General features: G+C 46.6%; 1 protein-coding gene and 1 non-coding gene across 2 annotated transcripts; both read right to left on the reverse strand.

Moving 5' to 3' along the window:
- Window positions 1–594: 594 nt before the first annotated feature.
- On the reverse strand, window positions 595–4,549 carry RPL30 (ribosomal protein L30). The gene is made up of 5 exons (XM_069854423.1): window positions 4,450–4,549; window positions 4,321–4,371; window positions 3,195–3,340; window positions 1,945–2,075; window positions 595–758 (listed from the first exon to the last, which is right to left on the reverse strand). Exons 2-5 carry the CDS (start codon window positions 4,339–4,341, stop codon window positions 709–711), a joined length of 348 nt encoding a protein of 115 aa, XP_069710524.1. The 5' UTR covers window positions 4,342–4,371; window positions 4,450–4,549; the 3' UTR covers window positions 595–708.
- On the reverse strand, window positions 991–1,125 carry LOC138719475 (small nucleolar RNA SNORA72). Its single transcript, XR_011337220.1, has one exon. It is a non-coding gene; the product is annotated as a small nucleolar RNA SNORA72 (small nucleolar RNA).
- Window positions 4,550–20,363: the final 15,814 nt, after the last annotated feature.

The following is a 20,363-nucleotide window of genomic DNA, read 5'->3' on the forward strand; positions in this document are numbered from 1 at the left end:
CAATTAATAATTAGTGGTATTAAGGAACATTCTGAAGTCTCACACAAATCAGGCACAAATCTGTAAGATACCAATGTCCTCAGCAACAGTGACTGGAGAACTCCGACTCATCTGCATCTTAACATAATGTCTTCAAAAAAACAAACAAAAAAACCCCCCCCAAAAAAACCCAAAAACTAATTGGTACCTTATTGAAGACATGATGTTCTACATATGCCCAGCAGCTAAGCAGCTATCCTGTTTGCTACATGACAGATATTCTCTTGGAATGAAAAGATAGAGGAGATAATTTGCATTAGTATTTTGTGATTGACTTGGTAAAAATAGTGAACTTCTTTAGTGTAAGTACATCCTTTTGTTTAACCCACCAACATCCTAAATTCGCTACTGTACCTCACACTACCACTTGGTTTTGAACTAGCACACCAAAACCAAGAACTAAGGAAGCCCTAGCCTGCTGGGATTTGGCATCATACTTGCCATGAAGAAGTCTTACTCCACTTACCTCTCAAGATCCACAACTTCTACAGAAATAAAGAGGCAAGTTTTGTCCTGTCAAGGTTGTTTCTAACAGAATGGGAAACACAGCAGCAGTAATGAAACATCATTTATATATTTTGTTCCCTAAAACCAGCAAATGTATAAACCAAATTTTTCTTAAAACAGATCTGTAACCAGTTTTATTGTAGAAATAACACCTTTACAGCTTTACTTCTCGCTGGTTTGTTCTGGCATGCTTCTAATGATGTCAGAGTCACCTGTGGAAAAAAAAAAAACAAACAACACACCACCCTGTTACAAGAGGACCCACAGAATGATCTGTTTTCAGGAAAAAATCAGAAAGTTAAAAACCAACAACACAGCACACCGCTTCTACAACAAAGACAATACGTTTAGAGAAAAAAAAATGGTAATTTTCACAGCTTGATTAAAAAAAAAATACTTGCCACTGTATTTTCCCAATCCAGGCACAATCTTTTTATGATAATTACCTGTCACTAGCATTTACAAAGCCAGTACTAGAGCAACAATCTAGTCCTGGAGGACACAATGCATAGTTTTAATATAGCGAATGTCTAGCCTCCCCTGATCACAGAAATATCAGGACAGCGAGAATATTCGCATCACATTTACTTGTGGTTCCATAGCTTACAATTAACACCACTGGCCTCCCCCAAAATCAAACCCCAAAGCAACATTTTGAAAATTATGTTTAGACCTGGTATTTGAATACAAGCAGGCTAAGTAAAGCTTTCTGAAGAAACAGCGAATTCAAACTGACATTGCATTCAATGAAAGTTATTACAGAAATCATTAAATCCATGTGTATGCATTTTGGTCAACAAGTAGAGAATAATCAATCTTACATTCTAACAAAATTTTTGAAAGTCATCAAATTTGCAGCCTATATGAGGACTGCTACCAAACCACTGTCATTACACATAGATCTACAGCCTTAAAATAAAACATTTAATAGACAATTTTCAACTCCAGATTAATATCCACCTGCATGTGGGTCACTTTTGTATGTATCATTCTGGGAAGCAGGAAAACTTGCACTCCTTTGTCTTAAGTGAACAGTCAAACAAGGCTGATGCAAACAGCGTGCTGCACAAGCTCATACTCTAGCTGATGGGCTCAAACAGCCCATCACCCACTGAAACATCATTACAGACCGACAGGCAGATAAAATGCACGCTCAGTCTTTAGTAGTAAAAGGAACTATAAGCAAACACAAGCAGCAGTAACCAGGTTAAAAAAACCTAGCAGTCACAAAAGAACGGGAACTTGGTCAGAGGAAATTAAGAGTTAAACTCAATAGAAAAGGACAGAAAAGTACCTAATCCTCCCTGCACATTATTTGCTCAGTGCTGCTCCTCACAGGTGAACAGAAGAATAACTGATACATATACATTTGGTCCCTGTACAGCAAGAGACACATACCTGGGTCAATGATAGCAAGTGTGCACACTCTGTAGTATTTTCCACATGCTGTGCCCAATTCAATATTGTTGCCACTATAATGATGGACACCAGTCTTGGCAAGCATAGCGTAGTACTCAATCTCCGATTTTCTGAAATTCAAAAACCAAGTGTTACAGTACTGACACACAACTCTTACCGAAACACAGCAAGAGCAGCCTTAACTCCAATCAAACTTAAACCTTACAGTTTTCCTTCCCACACAGAAAAACACATCTGTTCCTTCCCAGACAACATTGCTACTGCACTGTGGCTCAGGAACCTTTATCCAGAAGCATGACAGAGACATGCAATGTCAAACCCACTTTTAGAGTGCAGATCCCTAAGGCTGACTCTACACTCATTTCTACAGGAAAGAGGAAGATTCAGGACTTCAGACTATGAAAGGTTGTAGGAGCTAGGCCAAATTGCATAAACGATGACTATTAATTAATCCCAGTGGCCAGGTGCTGAACAGAGATCGGGCTGCCGCTAGCCGTAAAAGAAACTGTGTTTTTCTTAAAAAAAATAATAAAAATCTATATTCCCTTCTCTTCTACTTCCACCAGGAGAGTCTAGTGGCCAGCACTGTTCCTCAAGCACTTTGGGGATGGCTACTAATATGCTGCCTACTCTCAACAGTCCTGATATTTCTCAAGCATCTAATTTTGGTTTAGTGCATTTACAGTTTCTTGAATCTGTCGATACCCCTTGATGACAAAAAGGGCCCCAGAATTCAGTAAGGAAAACGTTACAAAGCTAGTAAAGATTTCATTCTCAATAAAGATAATTTCACTAGCCAGGAACCTACATTTATAACTAACTTGGACAGCAAGTTTTGAGTCCTTCAAATAGTTTAAATAAACAACTATAACCAGTTTTGCTACTTGTAAAATTATCTTCCAACACACTACTCTGAAAAAACACCAGAATTCAGCACCATAATACTTTTAATGAATGCTATCACAGTGTGAAAAGCTTCCACTAACTTTGCTAGTGCAAACTCTTTGAATAAAAACGCCAGAAAAACGTTGGGCAGCATTTTCAACACATCCAGACCTGAAATCATTATACACCAAACAAACCATCACTTTTATTTCATAGGGCTCTGGAACATGCCAGCAAAATACTCTACATTATTAATTCACTGCAGCAATTAACATGACACACATGCTGGATTTGCACAAACAGCCTAATTGGAAAGGGAAGTGTTTTTTCATACTTCTGCTTACCTCAAAGCAGGACAATTGTTGGCTAGGATGACCAACTTGGCTTTGCCCTGCCGAATCATTTTCAGAGTCTGTTTGTACCCTAGCACATATTTACCACTTTTCATAACCAGCTGAAGCCTAGAGTTTATGGACTCTAGGGACTTTTTCTGAAAAAGATATAGAAAAGTATTACTGTATGTTACTTTACATTTTGCAAAATGGCAGAGAACATAAGAAAACAGAATCCAAAATAACAGTAACATTTCAATAATTTCCCCATAATTGTAACACCTGACTGTATTTGACGGGCCTTTACTAAAGCTCTGGCAGTCAAATCCAAGAAAATACTACTTCTGTCATGCCAAACTGGTCATCCAGCTGGTGAGCGGGCTGGAGAGCAAGTCTTACGAGGAGCGGCTGAGAGAGCTGGGGTTGTTTAGCCTGGAGAAGAGGAGGCTGAGGGGAGACCTCCTTGCTCTCTACAACTACCTGAAAGGAGGTTGTGGAGAGGAGGGTGCTGGCCTCTTCTCCCAAGTGACAGGGGACAGGACAAGAGGGAATGGCCTCAAGCTCCGCCAGGGGAGGTTTAGGCTGGACATTAGGAAAAAATTTTTCACAGAAAGGGTCATTGGGTACTGGAACAGGCTGCCCAGGGAGGTGGTTGAGTCACCTTCCCTGGAGGTGTTTAAGAGACGGGTGGACAAGGTGCTAAGGGGAATGGTTTAGTGTTTGATAGGAATGGTTGGACTCGATGATCCAGTGGGTCTCTTCCAACCTGGTTATTCTATGATTCTATGAGTCTATGAAACCACACCAGAATAGACACCTCCCAAGGCAGACGATAACAGCGTATTATCAGTGAGCAGAAAACACACCTGCCAGAGTCGCTCTACGAGAAAAGCAAGAACACAGCAGAAAACGCAAACCCTGAGCACCGCCCGCCCTAGCAACTCGGTTCCAGCTCCCCCGTCCTCCGGCTCACAGAGCCCCGCGAGCCGCCCGGGAAGCGCCCGGCAAATATCGGAGGACGAGAAGCGGCCGCGGGGCGCGCCCGGCAGCCGCAGCTCGGAGGACACGGCCGAGCTGAGGCCCAGGGCCCCACGCCGCGCTCCCCGCCGCCACGTGAGCCCGGGCCGCTCGCACTCACCGTCTTCTTCGCGGCCACCATGGTGCTGCCTGGCGTCGGGTCGGGCGGTAACTGGAACACAAGGGAGGGATTAGCGCCCGGCAGCGGCCCCCGCGCCCGCCCGCGCCGCCACGGCCGAGCCCCACTCACCGCGGACGCGCCGCCAAGATGGCCGGGCCGCCAGAAAGGAACGAGCTCCCACAAGGCGCCGCGGATCCCGGCCCCGCCGCTCTCGCGAGAGCCGCGCGCCGGGCCCCTCCGCCGCAATGCGCCTGCGCGCCACCACCAGCGGCCCGCCCGGGCGGAAGCGGCCGGGGGGTGTGGGGAGAGATGCCGGTTCTGGAGTGGGGGGGAGAAGAAGTGACCAGGGGAGCGCGGGGCGGGACCTGGCTGAGAGCTCGACGGGGATTGGCTGAGCGTAGGCGTGGCCAATGGAGCGAGATGCGGAGCCTGTGATAGCGCGGGGCGGGGCTTCTCTGAGATCTCGACAGGGATTGGCTGAGCTTGGGGAGGGGGCGGGGACTTGCTGAGAGCGCGACGGTGACTGGCTAATGAGGCGGGGGCGTGGCCTGTGCGGGTGGGGGCGTGGCCTGTGTGAGCGCGGGGCTGAAGCGGGGCCGGCGCTCTCCCCTTCCGCTGGCAGCCGGGCTCCCGTGTTCCACAGAGGGATTTTAAATTCTCCTTTTTCCCGTCAGAGGCTCGCGGGAGACTTCAGGCGCTGGTCGTGGAGAGTCCCTGCGGGGACTGGCTGTTCTGCCGCAGGGCTGATATGGGAGGTTTCCGTTTGAGGTATCATAGGATCATAGAATGGTTTGGGTTGGATGGGAGCTTAAGGAGCGTCCAGTTCCAGCCCCCTGCCATGGGCGGGGACATCCCACCAGGCTGTTCAAGGCCCCATCCAACCTGGCTCTGAAAACCTCCAGGGATGGGGCAGCCACAGCTTCCCTGGTCAACCTGTGCAGTGCCTCACCATGCTCATTGTGAAGAGTTTCCTCCATATATCCAGTCTAAATCTTCCCCTCTCCAAAGTATGCCATTCCCCCTCAATCCTGTCGCTACAAGCCTTTGTAAACAGTCCCTCCCCAGCTCTCTTGTAGCCCCTTTCAGGTACTGGCAGGTCACTTATAAGGTCTCCTCAGAGCCTTCTCTTCTCCAGGCTGAACAACCCCAACTCTCTCAGTATGTCCTCGCACAGGAAGTGCTCCAGCCCTCGGATCATCTTTGTAGCCCTCCTCTGGACCCATTCCAACAGCTCCATATCCTTATTATGTTGAGAATTCTAGAACTGGACACAATACTCTACATGAGATCTCACAAGAGACAAATAGAAGGGCAGAATCAGAGGAAACAAATGTCTTCGGCATCAGAAGCCATAGACACACCACCTGGGCTGGCCACACATTTTCCTGCCATTGATGCTGAGTGCTCTCTGTAAAGCAGCAGAGCCTTCATTTCACCAGGCCCCACAGTATCCACCTGCCCCTGATTCTGCTCTGCGATCATGAACAAACTGTCACAGAATCTTAGTACCATAGAATGGTTTGTGTTGGAAAGAACCTTAAAGATTATCCAGTTCAACCCCCATGCCACAGGCATGGACACCTCCTACTGGATCAATTTGCTCAAAGCCCCATCCGATCTGGCCTTGAACACATCCAGGGATTAGGCAGACATGACTTCTCTGAGCAACCTGTTCCATTGCCTCACCACTTGCGCATAAAACATTTCTTCCTAATATCTAATCTAGATTTCTTCCCTTTCAGCTTAAAAGCATTTCCCCTCACCCTATCACTGCACTCCCTGATAAAGAGCCCCTCCCCAGCTTTCCTATAGGCCCCCTTTAAGTACGGGAAGGCTTCTTTAATGTCTTCCCAGAGCCTTCTCTTCTCTATGCTAAACAACCTCAGTCCTCATATGGAAGGTGCTCCAGCCCTCTGATCATCTTCATGGCCCTTCCCTGGACTTGCTGTAACAAATCTATGTCTTTCCTGTGTTGAGGACTCCAGAACTGAACACAGTACTCCTGGTGAGGTCTCACGATAGCAGAGTAGAGGGGCAGAATCACTTCCCTCAACCCACTGGTCACATTTGATGCAGCCCAGGATACCACTGCCTCCTGGGCTGCAAGCATATATTGCTGGATGCAAGCATAATTTCTGGATGAAGCATAAATAGACAATGCATGTACTATATAAATAATAATATAAAAATGTTACATTTTTTTGTGTCCCCAGAGTACAATTTCAAAATAATTTTCAGCCCTTTACAGAATATAATTAAATAAATTTTGAAGTGTACCTCAAACTTCTATTTTCCGTGGCAGCTGAAAAGTGAAATCCATCCTACGTCTCATTCTTTCGTTCCTTTTCCTCTGCATGTCCCAGCACCTGGGTGCATTTCTGTTATTACTACCATAAAATTGTGGCTTTGCTTTTAATTCTTTGAACTTGTACCTGGCTGGTTGTAGCCAGGTGAAACATTCACCTTTTCTTGCTTGTTGAAATTAGTGGCAAGAGAATACAAAGCTCAGTGGGCCTTGTGAGGTCCTCTGGTGCAATTCCTTTCCAACTACACCACGTTCTAGGTTATCTTGCAAAACGTGGCAGCTGTGAAGGGCTCCAGAAGAGGGAGCTGTTTTCAAGCCATACCCTTGCAACCTCTGCTCAAATTAGGAGAGAATGCCATATTTTCCTTAAGAGTTTATGAAACTCGTTCTTTCCAGTGATGTGTTTTTAAAAAAACCCTCTGTATTTCCTAAAGACCTTTCTGACAGATGCTTTGGTTATTGGAACCCAAATTCTGTCCCTAAATCTGGGGATTTAGGTGTGTGGATGTGGGAATACATGCTAACAGCACCCACTGTGGCCACATCCATCCTTTCTGCCTGCCCTGCCAGCCACATGCAGCAAGGGAGATCAACCCTTTCACAGGACAACCTGGTTATTACTCTGTCTCAGGTGCTCCGCAGGCTCGTGTTCAGTTTGGCTGTGAAGATGAGTATGCGGGGAATGGAGACTACATGGGGAAAGCAGGGCTGCTCCTCCTCCATTACTGTTTCTCCCATTCTGTCCTTACTCTGCACCTGCCTAGTGAGAGGGCAGGGACAGGGGCAGGGTTTCCAACAGCGAGGGAGATAATTTAATTCAACCCTGGAAACCAGTCGACTTGAAGGAGGTCTTTCACCACCTTCCCTCCTCCAAAATGCTGATAAGGTTAGGTAAGAAAGGGCCAGTTAGAGACATGAATTAGGAAAGTGAAAGCAGTGGGAGCAAAGTCACACGTAGATCATTAACCTATCCCAAAAAAATGGAATAACAAGTTCATCATTTTGGGCCTGGAGGAAATGAAGAAACTAGGTGTATCTGAGAAATTGTAAGTCATCTAGAAGATAGAAAATACCCAAGATCATAAAGAAAGAAGCCTTGTTTTCTTTGAATCTGGACACATGATTACAGATTCCCAAGTCAGGACTGGAGTAGCTGTCTAATAGCCATCCTTTAGCTGGGGATGTAATTTCCTAATACATTGACTTCAGCAGAGATGGCAGCCAAAAGAATTCCTACCCTGGGCCATTTTTTTTTATCTCCTTATTTTTTTAAGTCAAGTCAGTGCTTTTGCTACAGCAGTACTGAGAGAGTTGGTAGGATGTCCTTCTGTGGATGTGTGACTGGGAAGGTGGATGTGAAATGGCAAGGCAGGGAGTGCCCATGGCAGCACAGGCACCAGTGCCAGCATATCAGCAAACAACAGTGCAAGCCATGGTGGCCAGTTACACTCATACTTGAGGACAGACAAGCAAGTTCATGTGTTTTCCTGCATAGTCAGGGCTAGCTAGGATCACCCATGGTATCTCTTGCAGCATTTGGCTGCGAAGAGTAAGCACTGGGCATACTGCAGATTCGGGGCCATCTATGCAGCACAGCCACGCACATTTAGCTGACTGAACATGAGCCAGCAGTGTGCCCAGGTGGCCAAGAAGGCCAATGGCATCTTGGCTTGTATCAGAAACGGCGTGACCAGCAGGTCCAGGGAGGTTATTCTCCCTCTGTACTCGGCACTGGTGAGACCGCTCCTCGAATCCTGTGTTCAGTTCTGGGCCCCTCACCACAAGAAGGATATTGAGGCTCTGGAGTGAGTCCAGAGAAGAGCAACAAAGCTGGTGAAGGGGCTGGAGAACAGGCCTTACGAGGAGCGGCTGAGAGAGCTGGGGTTGTTTAGCCTGGAGAAGAGGGGGCTGAGGGGAGACCTCCTTGCTCTCTACAACTACCTGAAAGGAGGTTGTAGAGAGGAGGGTGCTGGCCTCTTCTCCCAAGTGACAGGGGACAGGACAAGAGGGAATGGCCTCAAGCTCCGCCAGGGGAGATTTAGGCTGGACATTAGGAAAAAAATTTTCACAGAAAGGGTCATTGGGCACTGGAACAGGCTGCCCAGGGAGGCGGTTGAGTGACCTTCCCTGGAGGTGTTTAAGGCATGGGTGGACGAGGTGCTAAGGGGAATGGGTTAGTGTTTGATAGGAATGGTTGGACTCAATGATCCGGTGGGTCTCTTCCAACCTGGTCATTCTATGATTCTATGATTTCTGCAGAGAAATCCCAAAGCAACTTTTTCTGCATATTATGGAACCCCGAACATTGCCCCCTCAAATGCAATGGTACTAATACCATCCGTTTGTTAATAATCTCTCTCGTTGCTCATTGAAGAACAACATGTAATCTGATGACAGTAATATGAAACACAAAGAAAAAAGGCATGTGTGCTCGTTACATGTGCTGTTGTAGGTGGTGTATAGTTATCTGAGATAAAACTCTGGAAAGCAAAAAAAAAAAAAGAGAAAATAAGAAAAAGCAAGAACTAATACAAAAGTCTCAAAAATGAGTGGTACATGGACAACCTGTGGCAGATGGATGGATCGTTCTGTTTAAATCCTTGAACTTCTGAGTTCTTTTAAAAGCTGAAGCAGCAGCATTACTGACCGTTAGAGAAAATGGGGATCATCCCGACAGCTGGGGACTCAGTGGAACATCTGAAGCTGTATCTCCCTTCTCTGAGCCTTGGCAGGTAATGGGTAGAGCTCAGGGCTTGCTTCTTGCCAGAGTTGTGGGTGACTGAGAGGATCGTGAGTACTGATCACTCACATGAAACGAACCAGGAAATGTGTGATGTGATTCTGGGGGGTACTTTTGAGTCATAGCCTCTGAAACACACTGCAAAGAGCAGGCAGTGTATCTTTAGTTATCCTTCACATGCCAGAGGTCCCACACTAACCCTGAAAGATAAAAGTCAATTCAAAAAAAAGATGATCTTTAGAAAAGCTGGGCCTTCACCTGTCTTTTACCAATACGACTAAAACATACTATTTTGATAGGATGAAGATATGCAAAAATACAATCCTGTTCTTACATTTTCAGTCCTGTCAACATCTCTGCACAATTACACAACAACAATGTGTGAACACCTGCAGCCATTATTTTCTCCTTTTGTACTTGTCAGGGCTATTAAAAGTGACAGACTGTGTTCTCTGATAATCATCGCATTTACAGCAAATGCAAACATGTTCATCCAGTTTTCACAGGGTCATGCACTGAGCTATCCCCATGTTGTCAGGCAGACAAATGCATCTCTTTGTTTCAGATCGCTGGGAATCTGGAATCCCAGTAGTGTACAGGTCCCCTGGATCTTGATGCAAACCTCTCCTCAGCCACCCTTCCAGCAGCTCTACTATGAAAGAAAAGAGCTGTAGAGGAAAACAGGCCAAATACAGAAAGGTTATCTCATTAGGGAACAGGAAAAATCTTGAGGTTAAATAGCAACTATCATGAATATCTGCAAGGCTTGGATGTATTTTTAGACAGTACAAGGATGCTAAGGAGCATGTGTGTATGCATATCTATAAATATCTATGTTTGGATCCCTGTATATGTAGCCAGCTTAAACATAGTGCCTGTACAACAAAATACTTGCATTTTGTAAGAGCCGAATTGTGCAGACTTCTAAAGATAGTAGTTAGTCTGATAAGAAGATCTTCAGATTCCCTCCTTTCCAGGAAATTGCAAGGTATGCCTTAGGAGCCAAGTTTCAAGGTCCCTGCCATCCCAGGCAAAACAAAAATAGCAGTTTCAGAAGTTCTCTGCAGTTCATATATCAGCATCACAGAGCAGCCTTCAGTGGAGCTGTACAAACTTGCATCAGTGGAACATTTGGCCTGAATTATCTGCCACAATAAACAATTCAGAATATTTTATTGCCTGGCCTTTCTGTACAGAAGAGCCAAAGACTTCAGAAAAGAAGTAACAGTTTAAAAAAGAAAGCTCACACCTACTATAATGTTTAAAAGTCTACTGTGATTTTGAAAGTCCCAGGATTTGGGTCTATAAGAAAACAGATATAAATTTAATAGCTGCAGTAGGAATCATATCTAAAATATTCAGAATTATTATCACATAGTGAGCTCTAAGTGAATCAAGTTTGATCATGTAGTACTCACCTGGGAAACTCAAAAACTGCCGGGACTTTAAAGAAATCTTTATAAAGTTTGCTTTTGGAAGTGTATTTCTGTTTATGTATATGAGCACACAGATATTTGTTCCTTTACCTCTGAGGATACAGTTATCCCTGAACACTCCCAATTTACATTTCATTTTAATTTCCCAATTTACAGTCCTGAACAAAATAGTTTTCCTTCATAAAATTACATAATTGAAGATGACTGTTTAGTTTGTTTCCTGTTAGAGGTTATTTTTAGCTACTTTTGTACTGCCTTCATTTAGAGTAGTGCCAGGGTGGTTGAGATTAGAGAAGGCAGGGAGCCTGTTTTCATCCACCAACATTGTGTTGCAGCTGCTGGATCACTTGCAGTCATTTTTCTGGGAGTCTGTACAAGCATGGGGCATAACTTGTGAGTGACGGTGCCAGAACCTCTGCTCCCATGCCCTCTCACTCCCTGCCCCTACCTTCTCCTACCACCCATCACACATGCAAGAACTTCATCTCATTTTCAGTCTCATACTTCTGTCTCGCTTCCCCAACCTTGAGACCTTTACAAAGCTTCTCACTCGCATCTTCATTGGAAAGTGCATGTCACTACCATTTACCTTGATCGATGGGTGAGCATGCTAACACACTGATGTACACTATCTAGAAAGCAGAAATAAAATGTTTGAGCCTAACTTGCATCAGTCCCAGCCCTATCTTGGCCTCAGTGGTGTTTGCCTGGACATACAGAGGCATGAAGAAGGGAGCATTCACCAGTTTGTGACGGCACAGTGAACTCTAAATCTATATCAGCACGTGTAACCTGCCCTAATGGTAGACCCATCATCTTGGTGCTCCCAACAAGGCAGGACAGTAGCAGAGAGGCAGCTGTGGAGCAGCATGCTATCCCATGGGAACATGTTTGTGCTGAATAATGCACAGAGAACACACATTGTCCAAGCCTGACCTGGCAATACAGCTGATACGCTGCAGTGCAGCCTTGTCCTACCATGGCCCTACCTATGCCCAGCTCCAGCACTGGGTCGGTAGTGTCCAGTCTTCCTGCTGAAAAGATGCAACTTCTTTACTCATGGGAAGAGGGAAGAAGACCATGAAATTACTATCTACTGATTCTGGGAGTCATCTGCCAAATGGCCCTTGGGTTCTCATTCCTATTTCTGTAGCTTATTCAAGGCCTGTTTAAAGAACATGAAGTACAGAGCAGCCCTGCCCACTTCAGTGAGCGCCCTTGGCTGCTGATACATGCCCACGCATGTTCCCTCTCTCTGGCCTCATAAATCTTAAATTCCTTTCTCCACAGTTTCAGTAAGATGGATGGTAGGTACACTCTGCACAGCCTATCCTTTGGTTAGGACATGGAGAGAAGCAGGTACAAAGCTCTGCAGGCAAGAGAAGGAGCCAAATGTAGCTTTTCCTTTTTTATTTTCCTCAATGCCCAGTGCTCAATGGGTCTGTCCTGGTGGCCAGACCTACTTACTCTGTTCTCTGGAAGAACATAATAGAAAAAAGGTGGGATATTAGATTTGTCTGCCATCCCTTCCTTGCCTATGAGCTGTCAGCTGTTGGAACTCCTTCACAAACACAGATGCTTCTACTTTTGTACCCGTAGCAGCAGAACCTGTTCCAGTTGGTAGGCAACAGGCGAGTGTTTGGATGTCTTCACACAGATGTCCACCTCTCATGCTGAGGCACCCACATCTGTGCTGTGTAGGGAACAAATCTAGCCCCTGCCAGAGCACTGTCAGGATTTCACACCAGTAGCACGAACACTAGCTGTTTCTGAAATTAACTTCTAAGTTGCTATGCCCTTCATTGCAGCCCACTTTGCTAATGCTAAAGTTACCAACACTTCACCGTCTATTGCCTGGTAGAAATCTTATCTATAGCCACAGAGAAACCTATACAGCCTATAGTTTCTTTTATTATTTTTAAAAGGTGTCCTAAAAATGAACTCAAGCTGAGGAAGCCAAAGCTTATGTTTAGGCTTATGTGGTGTATTCCCTCCTGTGTTGCTTCCCATATGTTCGCCAGGTGATTTTCCAGAATGACACAGGTGCACTCAGTGCACATTGCACATGCAGCAAGTCTGACGGCTCCAGGGTGCACCTTCTATCCACACAATACACACCTTATCTGTACCAATATCCGTCAGGTGCACCAGAGGCTGACACTGGTGCTCCGGGGATAGCAGTGCACATTACCATACAGTACACCACACGTCCTGGAATTCCATATGTCCTGCAGCCTGGCTGGAGTAATTACTGCTGCTCCACCTTGGCTGCAGGGCATCAACAAACCCTGGACAAATGTCCAAAGACAATATGACTTGTCTGGACAAGTTTCTGGATGGACAAAAAATGTCTACTTAGAAGAATGGGTGATTGCTCTAAATTTGAAGGACATAATGAAACGTGTCTTGGGTGCAATAAATAAAACACACTTATGCAAGCAAATATATGGCAAACATTCTTTATTTTTACCCTCTGGAAAGTTTCTAAGCCACCTGGACTTCTCTTGGCTTATATTCAAATATAAAAAATCATATTATCTTTATTTTATGTTTAAGGTTGATGGTAAGGAAGTTACAGGTAGCTGCTGAATCCAGAGGACTCTGCAACCCGGGGATTCCTCCCTGCCTGCCAGCTGCTGAATCATAGAATCATAGAATCATCAGCTTGGAAAAGACCCACCGGATCATCAAGTCCAACCATTCCTATCAAACACTAAACTGTGCCCCTTAGCACCTCGTCCACCCGTGCCTTAAACACCTCCAGGGAAGGTCACTCAACCACCTCCCTGGGCAGCCTGTTCCAGTGCCCAGTGACCCTTTCTGTGAAAAATTTTTTCCTAATGTCCAGCCTAAATCTCCCCTGGCGGAGCTTGAGGCCATTCCCTCTTGTCCTGTCCCCTGTCACTTGGGAGAAGAGGCCAGCACCCTCCTCTCTACAACGTCCTTTCAGGTAGTTATAGAGAGCAATGAGGTCTCCCCTCAGCCCCCTCTTCTCCAGGCTAAACAACCCCAGCTCTCTCAGCCGTTCCTCATAAGGCCTGTTCTCCAGCCCCTTCACCAGCTTCATTGCTCTTCTCTGGACTCGCTCCAGAGCCTCAACATCCTTCTTGTGGTGAGGGGCCCAGAACTGAACACAGGATTCGAGGAGCGGTCTCACCAGTGCTGAGTACAGAGGGAGAATAACCTCCCTGGACCTGCTGGTCACGCCGTTTCTGATACAAGCCAAGATGCCATTGGCCTTCTTGGCCACCTGGGCACACTGCTGGCTCATGTTCAGTCGCTGTCATCCAACACCCCCAGGTCCCTCTCCTCCAGGCAGCTTTCTAGACAGACTTCTAGTCTGTAGCACTGCACAGGGTTGTTGTGCCCCAAGTGCAGGACCCGGCATTTGGCCTTGTTAAACCTCATGCCATTGGACTCAGCCCAGAGGTCCAGCCTGTTCAGATCCCTTTGCAGAGCCTCCCGATCCTCCAGCAGATCGACACTTCCACCCAGCTTAGTGTCGTCCACAAACTTGCTAAGAGTGCACTCGATGCCTTCATCCAGGTCATTGATAAAGACATTGAACAGGGCTGGACCCAGCACTGAGCCCTGGGGAACCCCACTTGTCACTGGCCTCCAGCTGGATTTCACACCATTTCCCACCACTCTCTGGGCCCGGCCATCCAACCAGTTTTCCACCCAGGAGAGTGTGCGCCTGTCCAGGCCAGAGGCTGACAGTTTCCTAAGCAGAATGCTGTGAGAAACTGTGTCAAAGGCTTTACTGAAGTCCAGGAAGATACATCCACAGCCTTTCCCTCATCCAGTAGTTGAGTCACTTTGTCATAGAAGGCGATCAGAGACACCCCCGAGGTCTCCTCATCCCAGTTCAACACTTGTACCCGCTGCTGTTCCAGTCTGCAGAGAGTCTGAGCCCCCTGCGTGTGTACAACACACGCACTCGGGACTCTCAGGGCACTGCACTTGGCAGCACCCGCCTATTCTACAGACACAGCAGGTGCAGACAGCCCAGTCCTGCCGCTCTTCTCCGGCTCGTCTGGACTGGGGTGCCCTACAGAACCCCCACACGCTGAGTCTGAGGTTCCGAAGCACGTTCACGGACCCCCAATCACCAGCCCGTGCCTCCGTTATCCCTGCCCAGCGCCTCGACCCTCTCCCCCGAGGCGCGGGTCTCCCTCCGCTCGACGCTGACCTGGCTCGAAGCGTTTCCCAGCCAGCTCCACCCCGACCTGCGCGCACCCAGGATTAAATTCGCGGCCACACAGACCCGCAGCCCTTCAGACCTGGCGGCTCCCGCACCCAGCCCAGCAGAACGCCCCGGAGGCAGGAGCGAACGCGAGGGGTGGCGAGGGGCAAGCGGCGGCGGGGGCGTGTTTTAAGGCACCGTGGCTGCGGCCACCCCGCGCTCCCCCCGCCCCGGCTCCGTCTCCGCACGGCGGCACCTCCGCTCTCTCCTCACCTCGCTCCGGGCCCTGGGGACGCGGCTGCCGCCCCGGCCGCCCCGCCATGGGATGCTCCAGCAGCGCCCGCAGCCGCCCGCAGGAGCCGCCGCCCGCCGGAGCCGCCGCCGGGCCCGCGCCGCGCGGTGAGAGCGGGGGGAGCCTCCGCGGGGCGAGGGCGGCGGGAGCCGCGGCACTTCGCTCGGCTTCTGCTTCTGCTGCGCTGGCCGTGGGGACCTCCGGCATCCGAGCCCCGGGGAGGCTTCGAGGGGGCTGCGGGAGCGCGTCCGGAGAAGGGGCAAAGCCGGCGGAGGGGCTGGAGAACGGGGCTGGCGAGCAGCGGGTTGGCCTGGCGAAAAGGAGGCTGAGGGGAGACCCCATCGCTCTCTACAACTGCCTGAAAGGAGGTTGCGGGGAGGCGGGTGTCTCTTCTCCCCAGCGACAGGTGGCGGGACAAGCGGGAATGGCCTCGAGCTGTGTCAGGGGAAGTTTAGGTTGGACATTAGGAAAAGAATCTTCACCGAAAGGGTCATCAGGCACTGGCCGAGGCTGCTCAGGGAGGTGGTGGAGTCACCATCCCTGGAGGTGTTTAAAAGACAGGTAGATGAGGTACTTAAGGATATGGTTTAGTGGCAGATAGGTATGGTTGGACTCGATGGCCTTTTACAACCTGGTGATTCTACGATTTTGCGATTCTATGATCTTAAGATTCTATGAGATGCGCCTTGTAAAGGAACGTCTTAAACTGCTGCTTCTCGTGGGTGAATGAGTTACAGGCTTCCCTTCCTCTTCACAGGCTTGGTTTTTACTTTATAGGCAGGTCCTTTTGCACAGCACCTTGTAAATCAGATGGGCTTTTCTCCCTATTTAAAATAACAGTCAGCTAGGAATACCCAACCCCATTATCTTTCTCTTTTTCCTACAAACTCTACATCCATCCCAACACAGTGTACAGCACCGGCAAACACTCTTGAGACTTCAGTTTGGCTCAAGGCACAGAGGATTAATTTTAGGAGCAAGGTGTATTTGTGGAACATTCCATAAAAACCTCTTTGCTACACAGTGACAAATAAAACTTGTTTCCATGTTCATCATATTGGTTCTTCGCTCCAAGGATGATTTAGAAACACTTTCATAAGAACCTGAATGCTGCAGTCACAAATACTTCCCTCTCCAGAAAGATACATCTGAGGATAGATAAAAGCCATTCACATTTCATGTTACTGCGTTTCTTTCCTGTATTCTGAGTGATAAATATCACCTGTTGCTATTATATTCTGCCTGCAGCATATCTGTTTTCTGTATGGGTTTATTTTCCATTTGTTGTCTTGCGGTCTTGCAATTTGTTGCCACAGAGATGATAGCAAGTTGTACAGGGTGAGTGTTGTCTGTGCCATGACAGAGCCAGCATTCATCTGCAAAAGATGCAAAGCGAGGAGCCTTGCTGAAAGTATCGGCAGAAATCTTGCTGTCTTGTATGTGCTGCCTTGTTCACCTGGTTAATGTACCAAATTCCTCTGCCTTTTTATCCTCTGATGAAAGATATTTGCATAGGAACACTGAAGGGCTCAAGGCAACAACTGAAGTGATTTATTCTGAGTATTTTAGGAATTCCATCTAAAGGCTTGTTCATGTTAGGATATGCTGTGAAATGTACTAAATACATAAACCGATATCAGGATAATGATGAAATGCAGTTTGTGATTACAGCTGAAAGGTCTCCATTTACTGGGCAGTTAGCAACCAGATATGTTAGTTATTTTCTAATTTAGCTTCATGAGAGAGGGTAGTTTGAAAGAAACTCCTCTGGATGTGTTAATAGGAACGTGTTCATTCTGTTGATGTCTAATTCACAAAAATGTGAGGCTTTTCCAAAAGGAGAGAAAGAAGTCAAGGAGAAAAATATTTTAGCCATGGTCCACTTAAATTCACTGTGGTTCTCACTGTTTCTCCAGATGAAATTGTCTACAGCAGGGAAAAATAAAAGATATAAATTTAAAAATAAATCAAAACTAGATGGCATCCTAGGAATGTTGACTGCCACATGATGTTCATTCTTCTTGGGGATAAAGGTATTGAACAGATTACTGGGAGGATTTATTTTTTCCATATTAGAGAATTCTTTGCATTTCAGATGAGAGTGGAGGAATGCTTCCAGGGTTTCCAGCAGTGCAGGCCTCGCGTTGCATGGCAGTATTTCATAATCCAATTTATATAAAACACCTTAATGACTAGAGGGCTCACTGGAAGTTACAGAGCTGATGTTGGAGATTGCTAGCAGTAATGGACTTGAATTGTTTCTTTTAGTGGTAACATCAACTGAAAACTCTGTGTAACATGGTTTTTCATGACTCATTTATTTCCATCTATAGGTTTTAGGCGCTTCTTGTCGACCTGGTACCAAGCAAGGTGAAGGCATGAGAAGTATCTAAAGGGATAAAAAACAGAATGTGAAAACATCAAGTCTCTGATCTCTGAGCATCCACTGCTGTTCTTTTAATCACTGCTTAAAGCAGTTTAAGTTTAAGGCTTACTTGCTGTTATTCTAATTGAGTATCTGTTTCATGTTGAGCTTCATGTTAGTAAAAAGAGTGCCTGGAAGACAAGGTGTGATAGAGATCCAGAGAAGACAGATAAGGAAATTTATTTACTGTTTCTTGTAACACAAAAAACACATCACCTGAAAAAATTACAAGCAGCAGGCTTAAGACCAGCGAAAACATGTATTACAGGGGCTCTAAGTGGGCCGTAGACCTCATTGCCACTGGTCATGGTGGAGGCCAAGTCCATAAATGGATTGAAAAGGGTCTTGGGCAGGTTCCCAGAGGAATGTCCAGTGATGAATTGAAACCCAGCCTTGTGGGCTGGGTCCCTCTGCCCTTTCCACTGCCCCTCCGCAGCTGTCAGAGGCAGGGTGCCGCCCTGGGTGGGTCTGTGGTCCCAGGGAGGTAGCTCAGCTTACCTCCTTTTTTGAGTTTCTTTATGCATAGCTACAGTACTCCATATTAACAAATCTGAGTGGTGACCTTTCCTTTAATGTTTTTCCTTCTCATGTATTAAATAGCTGCTGGAAACGCTATCCAACGCCTTCTTCAAATTCTCAGGTTTTTAGAATTTCCACATTTTCATCTTGAAACATTATAAGGTGGAAAAAGTCAGAAGTTAAGCTGGCAGACCACTATTACCTTGTCAGGCTGCTGTGGTGCTGTAGCGTGTAGTCCCAGTGTGGCATTATAAGCAGAACACAGCACAACTAAGGGCAGTACTCTGGTAGCATTTCCAACAAACGTACTGAAGACCAGTTGTTTTACTCTGTGACTGCTAGCCTTGCTGGCATCCAGCCAGAGCACTGATTAATTAAACTGCCAGTAACGGAGAGCTAGGACCGCAAAGCATTTAAGTGCCTGCTCCCCTCTGACTGCCACTACAGGTGCAGAATGGTCTGAAAGGGATATCCCATCTCCTGGAGGAGCTGGGAGATGGTGAATTTGAGCAGGGTGGAAATATCCAGGTCCAGAGCGAAGCTGCTGCTACTGGTATGTTTGCTGCCCCCGTTCCTGCCAGGGGTGCTGGCTGTGGATTTGGAGGGGCTGATTGGACCATTGATGGTTTCAGTTCCCAGGACAAATGAGTTTTTGTGTCCTGTAGTCAAAGTTGCTTTCTGTCTGTCTTGACACTCCATATTACCTGTTCCTGCTCTTCTCCTGGCTTAGCCGTCCTTGTGTCTGTAGGCACATGCTAACTAGATGACACTTGCTGGGGAGGTGTTTTGCTTGAATGCCTTGAAAGAACTGTGAAGTTACCTTATGAGCAGCAGCATTCAAGCAGCTGTTTTAAAAGCAGGATGTATTACATTTTTTTCCACTGTTCATCTATGTGTGTATGAAGTATCATATCATTTTGCTCACTGGCTTTGACATGATACTGCAATCATCATTTTCTCATAACATACAACTTGTTCAGATTATTCTATAAACAGATTTCATGCATGAATTCCCCAGGATTTTCATCTTGACATTCCATCAGAGCAGGTTAAGTACAAGCTCTTGTCAAACTGAATTTAATCAGAAAGTTTTTAAGTCAGTCTAATAGGTAGGTATAGCTCATTTTGAGTCTTCAACATTTATCCTTAAATACCTGTCAGAGTGAGTTTGCCATTTCTTTATTCATAAATGTTGTCTGCCGAAAAGGCCCATTGCTTCACTTAGCCAATAAGTTGATGACAGACGAAAGAAGTAGAAATTTCAATTAGTTTAGGCTTCCTGTTGTTGAATGTTTTATTAGAGAAAGCATACTATGAATGGTAGTTTAGTATTTAAAAACAGACAAACTGTTTTTTGCTTTAAGAAACAGGCTCTGCTCACCCTCTGGGACGAGAAAGTTTTTGGTGCTCTTCGTTCAGCCCACCTGGAGGTACCTCTGGAGGTTTTCCATGTGCCGCCCAGGGCAGCAGTTCCCTCCCACTCGGCATGTTGATTCTGTGCCTGGTTTGGGCAGGAAAAGGTGCTTCCTTGCATAACATCCTGTCACCGGCAAACCCTCTGCATGCTTCAGATCCATAAGGCAAAATGTAATAGGATATTAACCTGTAAACAGGTCAGCTCTCTTCATGTAAATATATATGATATGCATCAAGTCAAACTGTTATCTAACAGCAGAACCATCCTCTACTGGATATGTGTAAGAGCAGCAGATCTGTGAAGGAGTATTGTCCATAGCCAGGTGGGAGCTTTTTTATAGGTAGTGCTTGTACGGTCCCCCATGGGTCTAGTTCTGATCTAGCTTACGTGGCCACTCATCAACTATCTGCAATTCTCTTTTTTTGTTTCCTTGCTCTGCTCTAACTAAAAGCATCATCAGGTGAAAACACCCCGACTGCAGATGATCATGAAACCATAGCTGACCAAACACAGTTGGACCCAGTGGAGGATGAGATACTTGCTTCTGAGGAGACAAACCCAGGCAAGCATCTGCCAGGAGAGGAAGCTGTGATGCTGGCCATAGACGGCAAGATCAATTCAGTCATTAAAAGAGAGGAGCCAGAGGGAACCGAGCCCCTACCTGCAGAAGTGGAGGAGAGCTCTGAGCTGCCATCTGTGTGGCAAGAAGAGAGGAATGGGCCT

Source organism: Phaenicophaeus curvirostris, chromosome 3, assembly GCF_032191515.1.
Source record: "Phaenicophaeus curvirostris isolate KB17595 chromosome 3, BPBGC_Pcur_1.0, whole genome shotgun sequence".
NCBI lineage: Eukaryota > Metazoa > Chordata > Aves > Cuculiformes > Cuculidae > Phaenicophaeus > Phaenicophaeus curvirostris.

Bases quoted from the DNA above. Each gene is read 5' to 3' on its own strand.
- RPL30 (XM_069854423.1), bottom strand. From the start codon at position 4,341: ATGGTGGCCGCGAAGAAGACG. The intron at 2,076-3,194 runs GTAAGCAGAAGT...TTTGAATTTCAG, and splicing joins AACAATTGTCCTGCTTTGAG to AAAATCGGAGATTGAGTACT. The intron at 759-1,944 runs GTATGTGTCTCT...TTTTTTCCACAG, and splicing joins ACTTGCTATCATTGACCCAG to GTGACTCTGACATCATTAGA.